This window comes from Macrotis lagotis, chromosome 1 (assembly GCF_037893015.1).
Source record: "Macrotis lagotis isolate mMagLag1 chromosome 1, bilby.v1.9.chrom.fasta, whole genome shotgun sequence".
Taxonomy (NCBI): Eukaryota; Metazoa; Chordata; class Mammalia; order Peramelemorphia; family Peramelidae; genus Macrotis; species Macrotis lagotis.
The window spans coordinates 578,043,329-578,064,562 of NC_133658.1; the positions used below are offsets into that span (position 1 = coordinate 578,043,329).

General features: G+C 40.7%; 1 protein-coding gene across 1 annotated transcript in view; it reads right to left on the reverse strand.

Annotated features, from left to right (window-relative positions):
• The window catches only part of ADCY5 (adenylate cyclase 5), a 244,372-nt gene that overhangs the window by 33,047 nt on the left and 190,091 nt on the right, over window positions 1-21,234 (reverse strand). The window contains 5 exon segments of the mRNA XM_074214670.1: window positions 906-1,050; window positions 5,469-5,491; window positions 10,573-10,713; window positions 16,588-16,729; window positions 18,689-18,847. Of these exon segments, the coding sequence (XP_074070771.1) occupies window positions 906-1,050; window positions 5,469-5,491; window positions 10,573-10,713; window positions 16,588-16,729; window positions 18,689-18,847 (610 nt within the window).

The following is a 21,234-nucleotide window of genomic DNA, read 5'->3' on the forward strand; positions in this document are numbered from 1 at the left end:
TTCCATGATTAATTATAAAGATATAATTGACATTTACATGGCACTTGACCTTTTCAAAGCATTTCTCAAAAACTTGTCATTTAATGAGATCCTTACCACAACTGTATGATATAGGTAGAGCAGGTATCTTGCTCAATTTACAGAGGAAACAACGGAGGTCAGAAGAGGTTAAGTGTCTTATCCCCAAATATAGCTAATGGGCTAGCCTAGTCAGGAAAAGAAGGCAGAGCTCCATCTCTCCGAACCAGGCTCTTTCCATTTTTATCAACTGGCTGTGACTGCTTAATAGTACAGAACTCTGGCACATATAATCCCCAAAAATGGATAATCCAGAAGTAATTTGTTTTGGCTCTGGAAAGCATAAAGATTTTTCCATAGTAGATCTGTCTTCCTAATTAAGTACTCTTTAGTTTAATAGTGAAGTAAGTTTACATTCCCTGGGTGCATACCAGCTTGCAAGGGGAAGGCTACTTGGTATTGCAGAAAGAACTGGAATAGGAGTCAGGAAACCTGGATTTTGATTCTGCCTCTGCCACTAAGTCTCCTTGTATCTCTGAAGTCCATTTCTTGAGGCCTCAGTTGCTTCAAATACAAAAATGAAAGTCTAGATTAAATAGTTTCTCGAGTCCCTTGTATCTCTTACATGCTACTATTCTAGTTAGCCAGAGAGTACTGGGTGGTATGGTTCCTTAATAACATTAATATATTACAAATAAATGTTATAAAATCCTTCTAACATGCTCCAATTTTTGGTACCCCCATTTCACAGGTAGAAAAATAGAAGCCAAGAAAAGGTACCTCACCTGCTTTACTGGAAGAGTTTTTTTGATGCTTGGATTTTGAGTTCTACCTACTGAAATTGTTGCCCCACCCCAACTCCCTCTGTCTGCCCCAGACTGGGTTACCTTTTTCTCTAAGTCAGGTTCTCTGAAAGTTAAGAGGAACTTCCGAACGTGTTCTGATCTCAGCCGGTCAATGCTCCTTGCATCAATAGCCCGGCCCAGGAACTCGTCCACCTCATCCTCGGGGTTCATGTTTTCTTGGGTGTTCCTGGGGGAGGGAGGGCACAGACCCAAGACAGATACACCACCCAGGGAGAAGGTACATTAGTGAGAACATGTGCTCTTGTTTCCAGACCAAGCCCTGGAGGTGAAGCATAGGGGAGGGAAGGTGAGGTAGAGCAAAGCAGTGAGGTGAAGCTCAAATAGAAACAGGGGCCACTAAGTCATACATAAGGGTCTCTGAGGGAGCCTACTGTCTTAGAAAGCCACATATTTATATTCTCTTTGTTTTATTGAATTTTTATGGGGGGGGGGTTTGTTTTTTTGTTTTTTTTTTAGTTTTTGGTAGGGGTTAAGTGGCTTGCCCAAGGCCACACAGCTAGGTAATTATTAAGTGTCTGAGGCCGGATTTGAACTCAGTTACTCCTGACTCCAGGGCCGGTGCTCTATCCATGGCACCACCTAGCCGCCTCCCCTTTATATATTTTTTAAAGAAATTTTCACTTTAAAAATTATTTTAATTATTTGTTGAATATTTACAAATTACATTTTAATCTAATTTTGGGCTATAGTTGGGAAAATTGAATGTCAATATAGTTAGAAGTATGTGACTCCTCTGGAGTGGACAGAGCTTTTATGAAGACTATGGAAACTTGAAGGGGTTGTAATACAAAAAACACAATCAATTCCTAACTGCTCATTATCATAAGGGAAGGTAGAGGGGAGGAGCACAGTCTATTGAAATCCCTTGAAAATCCAAACATGTCACTTTTTTTTTTAAACCAGTGAGAAACCCAAGAGATGAGCCTTGCAGAACAAATAACTTTGAGGGTGGCTCATTCTCATCACAAAAGGTTTTTTAATCTTTTTTTTTTTTTTAGGTTTTTGCAAGGCAAACAGGGTTAAATGGCTTGCCCAAGGCCACACAGCTAGGTAATTATTAAGTGTCTGAAGCCGGATTTGAACTCAGGTACTCCTGACTCCAAGGCCGGTGGCTTTATCCGCTATGCCACCTAGCCGCCCGTTTTTTAGTCTTTTTTACAAAAAAGATCTCACTATAGGATTCCTTTGACCAGGCAGCTTCCTGGGTATGTCTAATGACTCAATTTACAAAAATCTGATTTATGCAAAACTTTTAAATGAACAAGTTCATCTTACTAAGTAAAGCAGGCACACTTCCAGTCAACCCTTTGGCCCATTCATGGGGCCAGAGAAGCAAGAGGGTGGGGGTGGTTCGGAACTGGAGGGAAAATGGGGGCCTGTGAGAAAGCAACAAAAGTCAACCAGTTTCTTGTTTTCCCAACTATAGACCGAAAGCTCTTTGTAAAGGCTATATAGCTCAGTAGTCAAATTATCCAAACATCAGCCAGGATGGAAACACCATCTTTCCCTCATTTGCTACTTCTTCTTCCTCATTTTCTCTTCCCTAGAGTGTTAGATTCTGTGTATTCCCCAGCAGTGACTGACATCCAATCAAATAAGACCTGTTCTCCCCAAATAGAGATGTTTCGTGTGTCTGGCAATTTCCCCTGAAGGAGAGACTCAGGAACCTCCTTTCATTTCTTTCTACCTCTTTTGTTGCCAAGGAGAAGGAGCTCAGCCAGCTCATGGAGGAGGAGGATGCAATAGGCTGCATTCATTTGAGATCCCATCCCTGTAAGGGTGGATCCTACAAAGGCCACTTGTTGAAGAAGGTTGCAAAACACATTTATCTATTAGGTGGACGATCATTGTTACCTCAGAGATGATATTAAAACAGAATAAGATTCTTAACCTGGGAACTTGTTAAAAAGTAAATTTGTTTGTCTTTTTAAATTTTGATAAATATTTCATAATCCTATGTATTTTATTTTATGAATTTAAAAAAATACCCCAAGAAAGAGCTTTCCTTGACTGCCAAAGGAATCCATAACACAAAAAAGGATTAGAAAAGCTTACTAAAGTAATCATTGCCACTTTGTGATTCCATAGCATTATTCTCTAGAATAATCTCACCAGAAGGAGCTAGAGTAATCTGATTGGACAAGCTGTTTGGAAAGAATGTGGCTTTGCCTTGACTGGCCTTTTTAAATTTTCTCCATAAATTATTTTTCCTTATTTCCATCCCCCAATCTTAGTTATCCTTTTCCTCCAATAGTGGAAACAACACTCTGAAATCAGAGGGCCTGAGTTCAAATCCTGATTCTGATACTTACTACCTGTATGACCTGGGTCAGACCCTTAAACCTATATATGCCTCAGTCTCCTCATCTATAAAATGAGGAGGTTGGACTAGATTACTTCTAAGGTCAAAAGATGCTATAATTCCTTTTTTTTCTTAGTGTCAGACTTCATTTCAAAAATGTACACAGTAGAGTTAGTCAATTCAATACAAAATGGGCCTTTTCTATTGAGAGAAATAATAACACTTATCAATTGATTTTTCATCAAAATAAGTAAGCATTTAAATTAAAGAAATATATTAGTTTTCAACCCTATGATTCTTTTTTTAAGAAATACATTTTTATTGACATCTTATATTTCTATCACTTATTTCCTTCTGTTTTCCTCCTTTCTCCTCCTCTCTGAGAATCATCCCTTATAGTAGTGGGGAAAAAAACAGAAAAACAATTGCATAGAACAAAATTTAAAAGTTTGCTATATGCAATATCCTATACCCGTAGTCCCACACTTCTTCAAAAGGCCAAGCTATTTTGTCTAATTAAGCAGCACCGACCTTGGTTTGGTGGTGGTCATTTTCTCTGTTGTTGTAGCACGTGGCACAATTTCTGACACAGTGGGTGTATAATTAATGTTGACTCATTTTTCCCCGTCCATATATTTATGTCCTAGTAGTGATACTCTCTACATAGCTGCCATCTTTGATCCCTATCAACCCTATGATTCTTAAGACCCTCTGATGGTACCCTTCATCAATCAATGACTGAACGGACCTCTCTCTGCCAGGATTCTCAGATCATTGATTTTCATTAACCTTGTTCAGCCCAGGTCTCACATTGGGTAGAAGGAAGGGAGTCCACTTTAGAACACCAGGTAAATCCATCCTAATACAAGTAGTGTCCTGCCGGACCCTTTAAACAGGAAGAGGAGTTCAGCAGAAGTTGGAAGGTGGGCAAGGAATATATTATTCATTAGAAGAGCAGTTTCCTATGTTCAGCACTGTCCCTGTTAAACATGTGGTAGAAAGAACATGGGTCTAACATGCCAGTGACCCTGGTTCTAAGCCTGTCTCTGCTTCTAAATGGCTGTGTGACCTTTGGTAAGTGATTTAACTCAATGAGGTTCCTAATCTATAAAATGGGAAATGAACCCCAGTTCTTGGCTTCATAATTCTCTCTGAATGCCCCATTCCAATTTGAATCATCTCAGAAGACATCTCCTATTCAAACACTAGCAATGAGTAGTGTCAATTAATACCTCCCCTCTTCCAGGTTTTCATGTGAGGATGCTCCTTTATTCTTCTAACATAAAATCTGTAAATCCTGGCTATGGTGGGAGATTGCTGTGGTTGGAGACTGACTCTAATCTGGGTCCCCTGGAAGGAAGTAACTGGCAGTACTAAACTGAACTGGAAAAAATAGGTTGGATACCTGTCAGAGGTGATGGACCCAAGTTGTAGTATGAGTCATATGTTTTTGGACATAGTCAACTGGGAATTTGTTTTGCTTGATTTTATATACGTGTGTGTGTGTGTGTGTGTGTGTGTGTGTGTGTGTGTGTGTGTATATATATATATACATACATACATAATATCTACATAGATATATCTCTATATACTTTTGAGGGCTTGTTTGGTTCATTGTGTGCCAGGGTGGATGGGGAATGAATGAAGATAGGTGGAATACTTGACAGTTTTTTTTTAATCATTTGCATTTAAGTCACTTGGCCAAGGTCACACAGCTATTACAAATCTAAGGCTGAATTTGAATTCAGGGCCTCCTGACTCCAGAGCCAGCATTCTATCCACTGCACCACCTAACTGCTCCCAATACTCATAGGACTTAAATTTGAAATAGGGTCCAACACATAGATATCCAAAAATAGAAGGGTCCACTCCTTCCCCTGCCCTTGAACAGAATTTCAAATAGTCATTAACTAAGGTCTGAAGAGGGAGGCATTTGTATGTCCCTTAAGGGGAAAATACATTTAGGGGTCTTGAGACCAAATATTTTGTAGGGGAAGAGAGGAAAATAGGAGCTCTCAAATCTCTCACTGAGGGACATAGCATCCTGTTTGCTAAGTTAGAAATATATTTGGGCAGTTCTAGGGGATATGCTCCAGTGTGTTTAGATCTGTCCTTTATCCTGGCACCACATATCAGGTCCTTTGGGCTTATCTGAGATAAGAGATGGTGGGAGAGGGTATAGGGTACTGTGGAATTTTGGCAGTGGAAAAACAGTCATGGAGACAGCTTAGAAGCACTCTGGAGATTAGGAAAACAGAAGCAAAGAAAGTCATATTACTCACTTGTCCTTGGGGTCTTCAAAACCCTAAAAAAGAGAAAGACAAAAGTGTAAGAGCAAACAAAACTAAGCAACAAAAGTACTGGGACAGTAGTGGACACCAGTATTCTAACCTGCTTCTCTTTTTGGAAGCCTCATTAACAACTTAGAAGGGAGCATTCAAAGATATAGACAGGAGAGGACTGAAATTTTGAAATTAAAAAGTCATCAATAAAATTTTTTAGAAATTGATGGTATGGGGGCAGCTAGGTGGTGCCGTGAATAGAGAACACTGGTGCTAGAATCAGGAGGACCTGAGTTCAAATCTGTTCTTTGATATTAGCTGCATGACCCTGTGCAAGTCACTTAACCCTGATTGCTTCCCCAAAAAATGACAATACATTTAGAAGAAAGGAAGAAGGAAAATGAGAACTGAGGAAGAGAAAGGAAAAGGAGGAGAAAGAGGAAGAAGAGAAAGGAGAATGAGAAGTAACAGGGAGGGGCAGCTAGGTGGCACAGTGGATAAAGCACTGGCCCTGGAGTCAGGAGTACCTGGGTTCAAATCCAGTCTCAGACACTTAATAATTACCTAGCTGTGTGGCCTTGGGCAAGCCACTTAACCCCATTTGCCTTGCAAAAATAAAAAATAAAAAAGAAGTAACAGGGAAAAAGGGAGATTGGAAAAGAAGAACCAGTGTGGCCGGCTGTTGGGGGGAAGGGGAAAGAGGAGAATCAGTTCCCTGGTGACACATCATCTATTGCTAAATTCCATGTCTTTGGGATATGGGTACATAATTACCTTTGGCAAGAAGAATTGCCCTGGATCTATCCATATTCCCCAATACCACTATTCTCTTATTGAATAGAACTGAATTTCTAATAACTTCAGTTCCCAGTCCTTTGGGGCTCATCAGGTCCCCATTTTCTTTTACTAGAAAAATCAGAAGGGACTTGAGACTCTTTGGAGACAACTTTTTTTACTGTAACCCTAGCTACTTGAAGCAACTTTCTGAATTGTCAATGAAGAGTTGCCCTCCCAGAAAGTCAATGAAACTGAATGAAATGATGCACTGGGGGAAAAAATGTTAAATCTGGAATCAGGAGAACCTAGGTCCAAATCCAGGTTCATCTTCTTATTCCCTCTATGACTTAGAACAAATCCCTAAACTTGTCTGAACTTCTCTCGGTTCCAGAAAGGATCTAGGGTCCTGTCCAGCTTGAATCCCTATAATCTCATAATGAACAAACTCTTAAAAATTTGATAGATGGTCAGAATTTGGTTCTGTCTGTCCTTTTGTCCCTCTGTCTCTGTCCCTCATTATGACTTGTCCTTACTGATTTCCAAACTTGGAATGATTCACTTGACTAAAAGGAAAAGAGGCTGGATCGAGATGTGACAGGGCCATTCTGGAGGCTTTGGGGAAGGGGGAAAGATCCAGGGAGAAGTCTGAGGAAATGGAGGCTGCCTGATACAAACTGCAAGTCTGAATAATGATTAGAAGACTCAAGTTGCTTGGAAAACTTAATATTTTTTTTTAAGTGTTCAAAAGCAGCTAAAGACCAGCTGTGTACCATTATCTCCACCAAAGAGGTTGTCTGCACTCACAACCAAAGTGATTTAAATTTGTTTCTATGCAAATCTGCCACAGACTGAATTGGAAGGAACCCTAAAGATTATATAGTCCAGCCCCTTCATGCTGTAGTTAGGGTAAACTGAAGACCAGGACAGTGGTCGTAGTTTGCCTATCTGCTTGGAAAAAGCAGAACTGTTTATGTTGTTTATGTTATTCAGTTGTATCTGACTCTTCATGCTCCCTCTGAGGATTTTCTTGGCAAAGATACTGGAGTTGTTTGCCATTTTTGTTCTCAAGTTCACTTTACAGATGAAGAAACTAAATCAGAGTTAAGTGATTTGCTCAGAGACACACAGCTAGTGTCTGAGACCAGATCTGAACTCACATTTCTGACTCCAGGTCCAGTACTCTATCCACTGTTCACCTACCTGCTCAGAAAGGGCTTAGAGGTCCTCTATTCTGCCATATTGTCCGTTCTACAGATAAGGAAACTGAGACACAAACTGTTTAAATTACTTGCCTAAGAATAGCAGTGAGAAGTCAGCACTCCTAATCTGACATTTTTTTTTTCTACTCTGTTAAACTTTCCTCACTTCCAGTTGGTGACAAATTTAGTTTAGGACCCTAACCTCCTGATACTGGGTCCATAGTTTTGTGGTCCATGGAGGTGTTAGAAGCTGACTGGAAGATATTGAGCATTCTTGAAATGTTTTTTAAAAGAAAGTAGCTTTTGGCTAGACTACGCCTAGTTTTGCATAGAGATATACAGGCAAACTATAGAATCTCGTTTCAAATCCAAACTCCCAACTTGTGGGCTTAAAGACTCCCATCAATCCTCTTCCTTCTCACCTAACCCTCCCTCCATTTACCTCCACCCGCCCCATAAAGACTTACCCTTGTCTCATCTCCAGCTTCTCTAACTACGCCATGCTTGAGACTGTTACCTTCCTTCTACTCTAAACTTTGGTTCAGGACTTGCTTCTAGCCTGAGATATCCTCTCTCTTTTTTTCCATCAGATGGGGAGATTCCTGAGTTTAAAGGCCACAGCTCCTGTTCCCCCCCCCAAGCCACACACACACACACACACACACACACACACACACACACACACACACACACACACACACACACACACACACACACACACACACACACCGTTCAGGTAGGACTCATCCTCATTAATAGTACAAAAATAAGTCATCTTCCCTCCTCCTGCTGTCCATAAGAAGGGTCCTTCTCTTTTAATTTTATTTATTTAAGGCAGTGGGGTTAAGTGACTTGCTCTAGGTCATGCAGCTAAGAAATTATTAAGTATCTGAGGCTGGATTTGAACCCAGGTCCTCTTGGCTCCAGGGATGGGTGCTCTGTCCACTGTACCACCTAGATGCCCCAGAAGGACTCATGAGAACCTCTGTGATGGAAGCTCTCAGTAGCTTTACTCTTAGAGAAAGGACAAGTGTTCTTATGTCCCTTGCACTGAATACTAGTCCTTTTGCCCTCCAAAGAACAGGAACATCTGATTCTGGGAATTTTTATTTTTCCTGAGACAAGTGACCCAGCTAGTAAGTACTGGGGCCAGATTTGCACTCAGTTCCTCCTAACTCTAAGACTGATATTCTATCCACTACACCACCCCAGATTCTGGGTAAATTTAGGCTTCTATTTCTTCCAAAAAAACCTAACCTCATCAGCCCCACCCAGCATTTTCAACCCAAGAGACAGACTTAGGCCTCACTTCACCAAAGGAGAAGCACCAAAGCCAAAAGTACTTTTCAGAAAATTCTCACTCTAATTACACAGTGGCCCAAATAGGCTCTCTAGAGTGCCAATATGAAGAGCCCTAGGCCTTAGCCAGTCCCATGCCACTGACCGAACAGCAGCAGAATAGAAGGGGATATGACATTTAGAGCTTTAGATCTTATAACCAAAATATCCACTGGAGAGCCTTTGGATCAGCCCTTAAGAGTCCAATCGCCACTGTCTGCATCATCCTCATCAGCAGATTTTTAAGATTTTAGAATTCACCCAGCCTCTGCATGGTGTAAACAGTTGTCAACCCAGGTGTGGAGCTCTCCAGTCCCTCTCTCTAGCTGGTTTTAATCCCTCCTGGTGGGGCTCAAACCCACTTAGCCTTATCTGGCTCTGCATTAGATCCTCTTGTACACAGGGCCCAACCCCCCAACCTGATTGCTTTTCACTGGGTCTGAGAAACAGAAAGGCAGGACACCCTCCACTCTCATTCCTTCCAAGCTCCCTTGTTCTTAGGGTAAGTGGGGTCTTCACTGAGAGAAGCCTTCATCATCCCCTTGAACAGAGGAAATGAATTTGTCAAACTAAAACAAAACCACCTCATTATAATCTACCTTCTTCCATATCCCTGTCCCTTCCTCTCTACTTTTACTTCATCTCTTTCTCTTCTTTCTTCTCCAGTCTTCACCACAGGAATCCTGGCACATCCATTTCACTGGTATGTGAAGCAGTGATACCCCCAGCCCCGAAGTGCTAGGTGCTCCAAAAACAGATTTCAGATCCTGGCCAATAAATACCCTTTTTCCAGGCCACCCCTCCCCTTCCCCAGGGAGGGGGGGCACTCCGGCTGTGGATTTCCCAAAGCACAGTAAGCATTGGGGAGCATCTTAATTCCAGCTTCCAGGCAGGAATGGCACTGGAGAGAAATCTCAGTTGCCTGGAAAATGCAGCGGGCATCACCTGGCACGTTTATCTCCACAAGACCAGAAGAGAAAGGCCACACCAAAAGTCAAATGCTGCCAAAAACAGCTGGAGGCTGAGTCTAAGCTGGTAGAGTGACCTCTGCCAAGGGAGAAGGGACCATGAGGAGCTGGAGAAAGCCCTGTGACTGATGGCAAAAGCCCTCAATATGGAGTCAGAAGTTGGTTCTAGATCCTGGACCCTGGACAATATGACCTAGGGCAAGAAGTTGTCTCTCTGGGCACCTGCTCTTCTCTGCAGCTTGGTGGAAGAGTGGACAGAACACTGAGCCTGGAGTCAGGAAAGCCTGAATTCAAATCCAGCCTCAGACACTTACAAGCTGTGAAACCCTGGTTAAATCTGCCTCAGTTTCTGTCTGCCTCAGTTTCCTCAACTGTAAAATGAGCTGGAAAAGGAAATGGCAAATCACTCCAGTATCTTTGTCAAGAAAATCCTAAATGGGGTCACAAAGAATCCAATAGGACTGAAAAACAACTGAACATTACCCCACCTACACACAGTCTTCTTTAATTGTAAAATGGGGGTCATGATCATGTCCTCCTCACAGGGATGTTGTGAAGATCAACTGAATTAATTGTAAATCATTTATCACAGTGCCTGGCCCAAAGTAAGCATTCAGCAAATGCTTATTCCCTTTCACACCCCCCCCCCATTTATAATGCCAGAAGAATAAATCCCAGCTCTCTATTTATTGGTTTGATTTACAAATGCAATAAATTACTGCTGTTAACCTACCTCTGAAGAATGCTGCCTCTCCCTTCTTCCCTTCTCACCCCCCCCAAAAGAGTCTCCCAATTTCCATGACCATTCCGTTGGTAACTAACCATCCTCTTCATCTCCTTCGAGACCTGGTGGGACCCCAGGTGGTTGTAGAAGGGCCGCTCGGCACCCCAGGGTGGCGGATTGTGCCCAATGGAATTGGTTCGCTGGCGATTCATTTTGGCAATCATGGCCTTCTCTTCTTTCTGGAGAAGAAGCACAGTTAGAGTCACTTTGTGAACGAAAGGTATCTGGCTGACATAGGTAACCCTGCCTACCCCCTTCAATGACTCATGATATTTGAGAGCTAGAAAAAAGATGAGACCTCTTCTCCAAAGTCTGACTTATCCCATTCCTTCCCCTGAGTTTTTGGTTTATTTTATTTCATTAAACTTGTCTAATTATCAGCACAGTGGTCCACATATCTATCTGTCTTGCATGTTTGTGTCTAGGAATACATCAGAATTGCTATCACCTTAAGGACAGAGAATAGGTATGTTTCTTCTTGAATATAACCCACCTCAAAATGAGAAAGATAAATGGGAAATGGGTATCTTCCTTTGGGGAAGAATGGATGGCCCCTATAGCCTGGGGTAGAATGATGAAAATAAAAGATAGGCACAGTGTCTGGCCTGGTGTCAGGAAGACCTAAGTTCAAATCTGATCTATGACATTTACCAGTGATGTGGCCCTAAACAAATCACTTAACTCTATTTTTCGGTTTTCTCATATGTAAAATGAACTGGAGAAGGGAACAGGAATCCTCTCTAGTACCTTTGCCATGAAAATCCCAAACAAGATCACAAAGAGTCAGATAAGATGGAAACAACCAAACAAAATAAAAATACTGGGTTTGGATTCAGGTTCAAATTCTAACTGCCACAGACTGTTTGACCTTGAGCAATTCTCTTAACTTCTCTGGATCTCAGTTTCCTCATCTTTCCAACGAAGGGCTTGGAGTCAATGATTTCTCAGGTCCTTCTAACTCTAAAGGTATATTTCCAGGGACTGGAATCAAGCTTCCCCCATCACAGCAGGCACTTTTCCAAATATGCACATGTGGGGAGATTCGTTCTCTTGGGGTTTTTTTTTTGTTTGTTTTTTTTTGCAAGGCAAACGGAGTTAAGTGGCTTGCCCAAGGCCACACAGCTAGGTAATTATTAAGTGTCTGAGACCAGATTTGAACCAGGTACTCCTGACTCCAGGGCCGGTGCTTTATCCACTGTGCCACCCAGCCAGTCCTATTCTCTTGGTTTACTATATCTCTTCCTCACACAACTCCTCTCTTTCTCTTTTTCTGGTTTCCCTACTCCCGAATCCAAGGGTATACAAAAGAGAGGCAACAGGGTTTGAACTGAAGCAGTCTTCTGAATGTGGAGTCAGAGCCCCCAGATGCAAGCCCTACTTTCCTACTTACTACATGGTTAACTATAGGCATCCTCTGTCTGACAAAAGGATTGAATCTGAAGTCTCTGAACTTTTCATTTAAAAATACTTTGATCATTGTTTTTTACTACAATGGGCTTCCTTTGTAATCCCATGTATTTATTTTATGTTTTTAAAAAGTTTTCAGAGAAGGGGCCCACAAAACTTCACCAGTAAGACAAAGGAGTCCAGGACCCCAAAAAGTTTCAGAAATTCTGGACTAAAGATGCCTAAGGTCCTTTTTCTGTCTCAGGGATGGAAGGAATGAGTAATGCAATTACTCTTTTCTTTTCCTCCCCTCCCAAAGGTCCCAATGGTCCAGTGACATTCTAAATGTTTCTTTGCCTTCTGGGAACTTTCTCCCCCTTTCTATTCCCAGTCCAGCAATCTTAATCACCGGACTTTCAAATTACACATTCCATCTGGCTTGGTTGAGTCACAGTGAAAACGGCCTCTAGAGTCAGTCCTGTTAGGAAGAGAAGGGGCAGGACGCCTGGGTTTTCTCCTTTCCCCAAGCTGTTCTTGAAATACTTCTAGGGGTCAGTTTTTTCCTCCCCAAAGAACATTTTTTTTTTTTGTGGGAAGAGGGGGTCTGTATGTCTTAAATGGCTTTAGACCTTATAGATTCATAGGCTAATGCTGGAAAGGATTTCTGAATCTAGTTAATTCAATCCACTCATTTTATATATGAGGAAACAAGCCTAGGGAGATCACTGACATAGGCATGAAGTATCAGAGGCTGAATTTGAATCCAGAGTCTCTGATTCACTACCGGGACCCTTTCTCCTGTGTATAGACCTATGATGCTTCCTTAGTAATCTTGTTTCTATGCTCCTGTCCCAATATTCCTCCACCACTCCCCATCCCCAACATATACAAAGCAGCTAGGTAACTCCATGGTTAGACCACTGGGTTTGAAGTTAGAAAACCTTGAGTTTAAATCTGACAATAGGCATTTCCTAGCTGTGTGACCCTGGGCAAGTTACTTAACCAAGGGGAAAGAAACAAAAAGGACCTGAGTCCATAAACAAACTGTCCAATCCATTTCCTGGTCTCTAGAAGACATCCCTGCCTGCTCTACAAGATGCATCTTACCCCAAGAAGGGCCACAGAAGAGACTGGAAGATCTGGATTTCACTTCTGATTCCATTTACTGAAATCTCTGGTGCTAGAGATGTATATGTATCCATGTTTCTAGGGTGGATTAGGTCTAGGTCTAGGTCTGGAACTACCCCAGTGAAAGGCATGTGAAGAAGAAGAGGAAAAATGGTGCTAAAATCCCAACTTAAATTCTTTGGGCTGAGGATAGGAAGGACTGTCTTATGAAGATAGCTCTGATGTAGTGGAGAAGGCAATGATCTTGGAGGGAGGGGAAGGGGATGTAAGAATTCTGATCAAAATCAATCCCCAATCATATCTCTAAAGGACCTATGATGAAAGCACCTTAGCCTGCTGCTGGTGGAGAGGTGAGGGATATTTTTGAATGGGCCACTGGATATTTTCATTATGTTTGTCTACATTAATTGTTATAAGGGATTTGCTTTTTTTTTCTCTTTTTTTTAAAAGGGAGAGAGTTAGGGGAGGGGAGGTTAGCAATAATGATGCCTCCAAAAAAGAGGGATATTACAACTTTTTTTATATAAAGGAAAGAAAAGGAAGGAAGTTCAGCAGGAACCACAGAAAAGAAAAACAATTCTGAAACTAACACACTGATTTTATTGTATACTTTTTCAAAAAAGGAGATTAAAAGGAAGGCTTCCAGTTCTGGTGGAGAATCTACTTTTCCTATTCTGAAATATATGTATATATGTGTATGTATACATACATACATAAGTATGTATGAATATATTTGTATACAATCATACATATATATGTATGTGTATATATACGGAAATGCTCTTTGGGGGCATTAATGTTCAGAATTTAAAGCTGGAAATGATTTTGATGATAAAGATACAAGGAATATGGAAACGTGGACAAAAAAAGTATTTGTAAGAATGGAAAGCTATTCAGAACATTCTGGGAATCTTAGGAATTTCTGGTAATGAGTATGTTAAAAGTTACAAATGAATAAAAGGGTCTATGGGTTATATAATCCACTTTTACAGATCAAACATCCAAATGTATTTGCTGCTTACTCAGCATCTTAGTCTTTTAGCCAGCAAGTTTCCAGAGGGGATGGGAGGGGAAGGAAAAAGGAGAGGAGAAAAAAAGGAGAGGAGGGAGGGAGGGAGAGGAAATACGAGGAGAAAGAGAGAGGAGACAGAGAGACTGCTCGTTGATTTTCAGATTAAGAACAGGATATAGGAAGCTATTAAATAAAGGTAGATAAAAATACTATAACTTCCGTTTCATATTATGGGCAGTTAAGGCAAAGAGACAAAGGAAGAGGAAAGGAAATTAAGAGGGAGGTAAAAGACCAAGAACCACTCAAAGAAAAGATACAGAGGCAGAGACAGGACATAGAGATCCAGAGTCAGAAGCCCCACTCAGGGGCCCCCCTTCTGGTCTCTAGTGTATATCCCTAAAGACTTTTTTTTAATAGCTTCATTGTGTTTTTCCCAGCATTGGCATAAATGGGAATGTTACTTTCTGGTATTTACCTCAAGAACCTCATGAAATTAAATACAGAGGGTTTGATTCAACCTGGGAATGGAAATACCCCAGAACTATTTCAGAATAATTTCTCTAGTTTTTATCTACTGTGTAAAGTGATACTTCTATTTGTTCTGTTTACTAGCTTTAAATTCAAATAACACTGATAGTAATGCTCATAGCTAATATCTACATAGCAGTTAAACTTTGCAAACTACTTCTTTCATACACATATATACACTATGTATATACTGAATACATAAATATAGATATATGTATTATATATATAATATACACACACACAAACTATTATTTTGTTATTCAGTTGTTTTTCAATTTTGTCCAACTCTTCTTGACCTTATTTGGGATTTTCTTAGCAAATATACTGGAGTAGTTTGCCATTGCCTTCTCCAACATACTGGGATTTACTGAAGCAAACTGTGACTTGCCCAGGGTCACAAAACCAGGAGGTATCTGAGGCCATATCTGAACTCAGATCTTGTTCACTGTCCACTGAGCACTATCCATCGAGCCACCTAGCTGCCCCATTGATACACATTCACTCCCCCCTCACACAAATGTGTACAGAAGACCTGAATCAGATGCTCTGTTTAAGTTCATAAGGTTCATGAAGTAAGTAGCAGAATAACATTCCCATTTGTGCCAATGTTGGGAAAAACACAATGAGATTATTAAAAAAAAATCATTTCAAATCCAACTCAAATATATATATATATTAACTATGTAAACCTAGGTAATATACTTAACATTTGTTTACCTCGGTTACCTCAATAGTAAAGTGGGTATATTAATAGCACTTAACTCTCAGGACTGCTGTTGTGAAGATCAAGTGAGTCAATATTTAAAAAGCACTTGGTACAATGTGCAGCATACAGTAGGTTCTTTCTTCCTTCTTTCCTTTCTCGTATTTGTATTCCCAGTGCTTTCCAAAATGTCTGGCACATAGTAAGTGGTCAATAAATGTTTCCTCATTCATTTATCTGTGCTCACAAACCCGTAAGGTGGGTGCTATTATTATTATTATTATTATTATTATTATTATTATTATTATTTAATAGATGAGGAAACTGAGGCTGAGAGGGGTTAAGTGGTTTGCCCTGGGTCACACAGCTTGTAAGTGGATGAAACAGAATTCACACTCAGATCTTTCTGACTCTAGGTCTAGATCTGTATCCTAGGTGCTCATTTGTTTTAACATCTGGGGATCTAGTGAACAAGTTTGTGTTCCCCTGTTCCAACACCTTTAGGTCTAGTTTTTCAAACTAAGGATTTCTGATTGTTTTGGGCAGCCATCATATTGAATTTTCCTCCCCTTCCCCCTTCTTTGACCATTTGAATTGCCCTTCACTGGATGTCTTCAGCTCCAAAAATATGTATGTCTATGTATGCATATTTTCCTAAGTTAGAGAGAACTACATAGAGCATCCTTGGCTCAGAAGCAACCGTCCTTTTACAAAGGAAACAGGAAGGAGAAGAGGAAGAAAGTTCAAGAAAAGAATCCTGCAGAAGAACTGGAACTAGGCTGGGATGACCAGAGCTCTTCCCCAGGGCCCTGCAATTTAGAAAGTCTTAACATCACTTAGCTATCCTTCAGCAGCACAGAAAAGATTTGTTTTGACACCTAGTCTAAATAGTACAAAACACCTATCACTAGATAATTAGTTAAAATAGGAAGCTACCAGACCTCACCCTATGTTCACACCCAGGAGAGCTATCCCATAGCCCACCTCAGTTCTGCTCTTCTTTCCATTGTACATTGGCCTCCCCAGCAACACCCTGGAAGTCTTTTGGGTATTTGTTTCTATCTGCCACAGGATGGAGTTCTGGAGTCTCTTTGCCTGACCCTCAACTAAATTTAACTTAAAGAATTCATTAAAAGGAAAATTTCTTGACCTAAATAGGTTTGAGAAGCTTGCTGAGGATAGCAACATTATTCATTTCTACTCTGGTCCACTCTACTCTACTACTGGTTGTCCCCTCCTCTATCAAGGAGGGACCACCCTCCTGGTGTTTCTCTTGCCTCCTCTTCCCCAACTCACCCTCTTCTGGCTGCAGCGCAAGATAAGAAAAGTCTCTATACTGTGCTCCTTGAGGTAGGCATTGCGTTCACCCCCGCAGCCGGGCTCTACCTCATAATCACCATTGAGATAATTCAGAGTGGCTTTGGTGATATGGATGCGCCTATAAATGCAAGAGACACAACAGAGGAAGAAAATGAGGACACAAGATAGAGTTTGATACTCAATTTGAAACTTAACGCCAATATTAAACCATTCCCCCCCCCCACAACAAGAAACTTGCTCTAAATCCCCTAAATTTCTACTTCCAGAAGTCTTTGGAGCATTTGATGATTTCTGAACTTTTATAACAAGTTGCCATTGAAGAAGGTAGAATGAAATATATGTAAAATCTGAAGGAATATAGAAGAGCAAATCATTTCCAGCTAGCACTTGGAGGACGTGGCATCTGAATTGGACACAGAAGAATAGGTAGGGTTTTGACAGTACATCTCCTTCTTAAGGCAGGCAGGAACCATTTCAATAGTCAATAATCAAAAATTCTAACTTCATTCTAACTTCAACCCCAATCCAATTTCACCTCATTAATCCATCAACTTAACTGTTTGTCATCCTTTCTATTCCCTGCTAACTCACTGGTTGCATCCTATAACAAGATTACTATAATAGCTTCCTAACTCTGCTTTCAGCTTCACCCAGCCCTATAATGTGTCCTGTGAATTCCTACCAGATTCATCTTTCCCAAGCACTACTTTGTTCAGGTCACTCCCCTTCTCTAAAGCCCCATCATTCAAAGCAGTGCTTTCAAACTTATAAGTTATGAACCTCCAAGGAACCATGGAGTTATTGCAAGTGGCCCATGAATCCATAAAAAAGCAAACATGCCTTTTGTAGACTGAATAAATCATAAATATTGCATCTATATGATTTCCTATTTATAAATAAACTACAAAAATATTGCTGAATTCACAGTAATTTCTAGCCTAGCATAGTTTTTCAATCAACAGATAATAACAAGTAACAACTATCATGGGGATCTGAGAAATTTTCTTGGAAGGCATTGGTTAAGGAGACTTTTTAGCCTGGCATTTAAACTCTCTACAATGTGGTCCCAGTTGACCTTTTCAGTCTTACTTCCCAATATTCCCCTACAGAAACCTTCTGTACTAACCAATCTGGATTTACTATTTCCTAAACTTTCTGCTTTGCTAAGGCCATTATCTCTTCCTGGAAGTCAATTCAGTTCAACTCTACAGAGATCTCGTGCCCACTCTTATGTAAGGCAGTGACTATGCTAGACTTTTAAGAGAAAAGTCCAACATACAAGACAAATCTCTCTCCTCACCATATTTCCCTCCCTTTTCTGTGTTGTCTTTCCTCATTAGACTGTGAGCTCCTTAAGGGCAAGGAATTCCTTTCTTTTTCTTCTCTGTATTTTTCAGTGTTTAGCAGAGGATCTAGCTTAATAACTGTTTACTGACTACTGAAATGATTCCTGCCTTAAGAAGGAGACGTACCTGTCAAGACCCTACCTATTCTTCAATGTCCAACTCAACTGCCGCCTCCTCCAAGTTGGATAAAATATTCCTTTAACTTATACTTTTATCACATTCTGCCTTCTACTATGGTGACTTGTTATAAATGCTCAGAAATCATCAAATGCTACAAATCAGGGTCAGAATTGTTGTTTTGTCGATTTCCTACACTTAAGAACATGATGAGGGAAAAATGATAAGAATGCATATTAATCATAAAAGACTGATAAGTCATAAAAAGGTTGCTGGAGTCCATCGCCCCTGCTCCTGCCCCACTAGGCTCCATGCTCTTTGAGGACTAGGACTGGATGCTCTACAACTTAGCACTCATTGAGTGCCTGGTATCATGGAGTTGTACATGGTACAGTTAGTAAAAAACAAAACAAAACAAAATACTTTTTGATTAAATGAATGATCAAATGAACAAATCTCCTGAATATTCTGACAGCCCCCAGAAGTAGTAGCTCCCTCCTCTCACCTATCCCTACCCCAGCGGGTAATGACTCAGTAGGACCAGGCTCAAGGAACTTTGAAAACTGGCTCTTAGTGCTGAATTGAAACACCAATGGCCTAGTTTGGTCACTTACCCGGCTTTGCCTCCTGCTTCCATGTGGTTGGCTAATGTTACATCATTGGACCAGACATCAAATTGCCACTTCCTCAGTCCAAGTACTCCGCAGTGTACTCGACCACTGTGAATCCCCACACGCATATTCACATTCACCCCTGTCACTTCTCGGACCAAGCTAGAGAAGGAGGATGGGGGAAAGAAGAATGTGGTGTCATGGAAAGAATAGTGAATGGGAAGAGATCAGAATTCAGGATCTAGTTCTTTACTTAGTATTACTCATGTCCTTAGCTAAGTCACTTTTCATTACTCTGAAGCTCAATTTGCTCATCTATAAAAATTGGGAGGGTTGGACAAAGTGATTTTTAAGGCAAGCTCTAAAGTTACAAGCTCCAGTGATTCTAAGACTTAGGATGGTCAAAAACTGAGTTTTTGAAGACGAGAAGAAGGCAAGGGGATGAGAACTGAGGATGAAGAGAAAAAAACAGATGTAATGAAGAGGAAAAACAGGAGGATGATAAAAACAAAACAAAACAAAACAGAGATCTAAGAGCCACTCCCCTGGTTTTATCCAGTAAAGGTACTGAAACTATTCAACCTGAAAAATAGGTTGCTATTTTATTTGGAAAGCAGCTTTCTTCTCAATCAGAAAATGGCAGAAGCTGCCGTTCTGAGCCAACACCACAAGGTGGGGCAGTACATCAACCCACAGTTACAAATGTGCCTGACAGTATTTTAATTTAGAGCCCCATCTTTTCCTTCTAATCCAAATACTTCTGGTTTGTGTCTTTCACTGGTCAATTAGGATGCACCTGGGAAATGCAAACTCATTTTAATAAAATCTGTAGCCAAGAATCTTTTGGAAGGGAATTTTGCTGCTGCCAAAAAAATATTTCTACAATGTACTTGGAGGGAACACAAGAAATTACTTGTAGATTATCAGTTATTTGAGTCTGGCCAAACCATTCTACTTCTTCCCAATAAACCGGATAAAGGAGGAATACTCTAATATTCCTTGGCAAAGCATGGTAATGGGTAGGGGTGGAAGGGAACTAAGGTCAACTCAATGCCACTGGATTTGAAGTCAAAGCTTGGTTTCATCAGCTTAGCTAAGACTGTAAAGGCAAGTCACTTAAATTCTATAGGCCTCCTTTCCTTATTTTCAACACAAGGGTGAAATAGATGAGTTAATCTCTATGTCCCTTCTAGCTCTAAGACTGTGATCTATTATCCCAGCCTGGGGGGAATGGGAACAGACCCATCAAGGAAAGAGGATGAAATGTCCCTTCCTGAAAGGGAGTGGGGCCTGTTCTCAGGAAGCCACATGAGGGGACGAGGGCTTGTCCAGCCTACTTTCCAAAGGACATTCTGGGTAGCACACTACACTGGCTTGGACAATGCAGCTACTGTATGCTATTGAAATGAGCAACTCCCAGGACAACAGTGAGAGGCTGACACAGCAGGGAAGACTCATTATCAATCAATTTTCTTGTCATGGAGAGTAGCACTCTGCACATCAAGCAAAAGCAGATCCTGGTCACCTTCCTTTGCCCCTGTAATGGACTACATTCCCAACACTTACTTATTCCTCAGGTTTTTCTCTTTGCTGGGCTGTTTCAGGATCAGCACAGTGGATTCCATACTAACTGGGATGTGATGGAATGAACTTTAGGTTTGAGATTAAAGGACTTAGGTCCAAACTCTAGCTTTGCCAACCTCATATATAACATGAAGGGGATGAACTTAATGACCATGAATAATTCTAAATCTATGACTCTATGGGGGCAGCTAGGTGACTGTGTGGCTAGAGCATCGGCCCTGAAGTTGGGAGGAGCTGAATTCAAATTCGGCCTCAGACACTTAATTGCCTAGCTGTATGATCTTGGGCAAATCCCTTAATCCCATTGCCTTAAATAAAAATAAAAAACCAAAAAAAAAATCTATGACTCTATGAATTCAAAGATTCCTCAATCTAAATCAGGGGTTCTCAACCTAGGGTTCTTGAACTTGGAAAAAATATACATACACACACACATATATATATATATATATATATATATATATATATATATATATGCATTTTGATAGCTTTCTCAATATATTCCTTTATAATCTTATATATTTTGTTTGATACATTTAAAGTTATAATTCTAAAAAGTAGTCCACAGGTTTCACAAGCTTGCCAAAGAAGCCCATGGGTGGGATAAAAATCCCAGAATTTATCCTGTCTGTCCTTCTGCCTATCTAGAGATTCACATGAAGGTTTGGATCAACCCTGTATTTCAGATAATCATTAATTACCCTTTTCAGTATTAGGCTGGCCTTTTAAATGAGGTCTTATCTGACTACTTCTCCAAAGATTTCATTGAAAAATTAGTCCCTTGTTTCTCTGACACTTTTTTTTTTTAGGTTTTTGCAAGGCAGTGGGGTTAAATGGCTTGCCCAAGTGCCTGAGGAAGGATTTGAACTCCTGACTCCAGGGCTGGTGCTCTGTCCACTGTGCCACCTAGGCACCCCTCTCTGACACTCCTGATCTGCAAAGTCACATTTCGGAACATTAGGCCC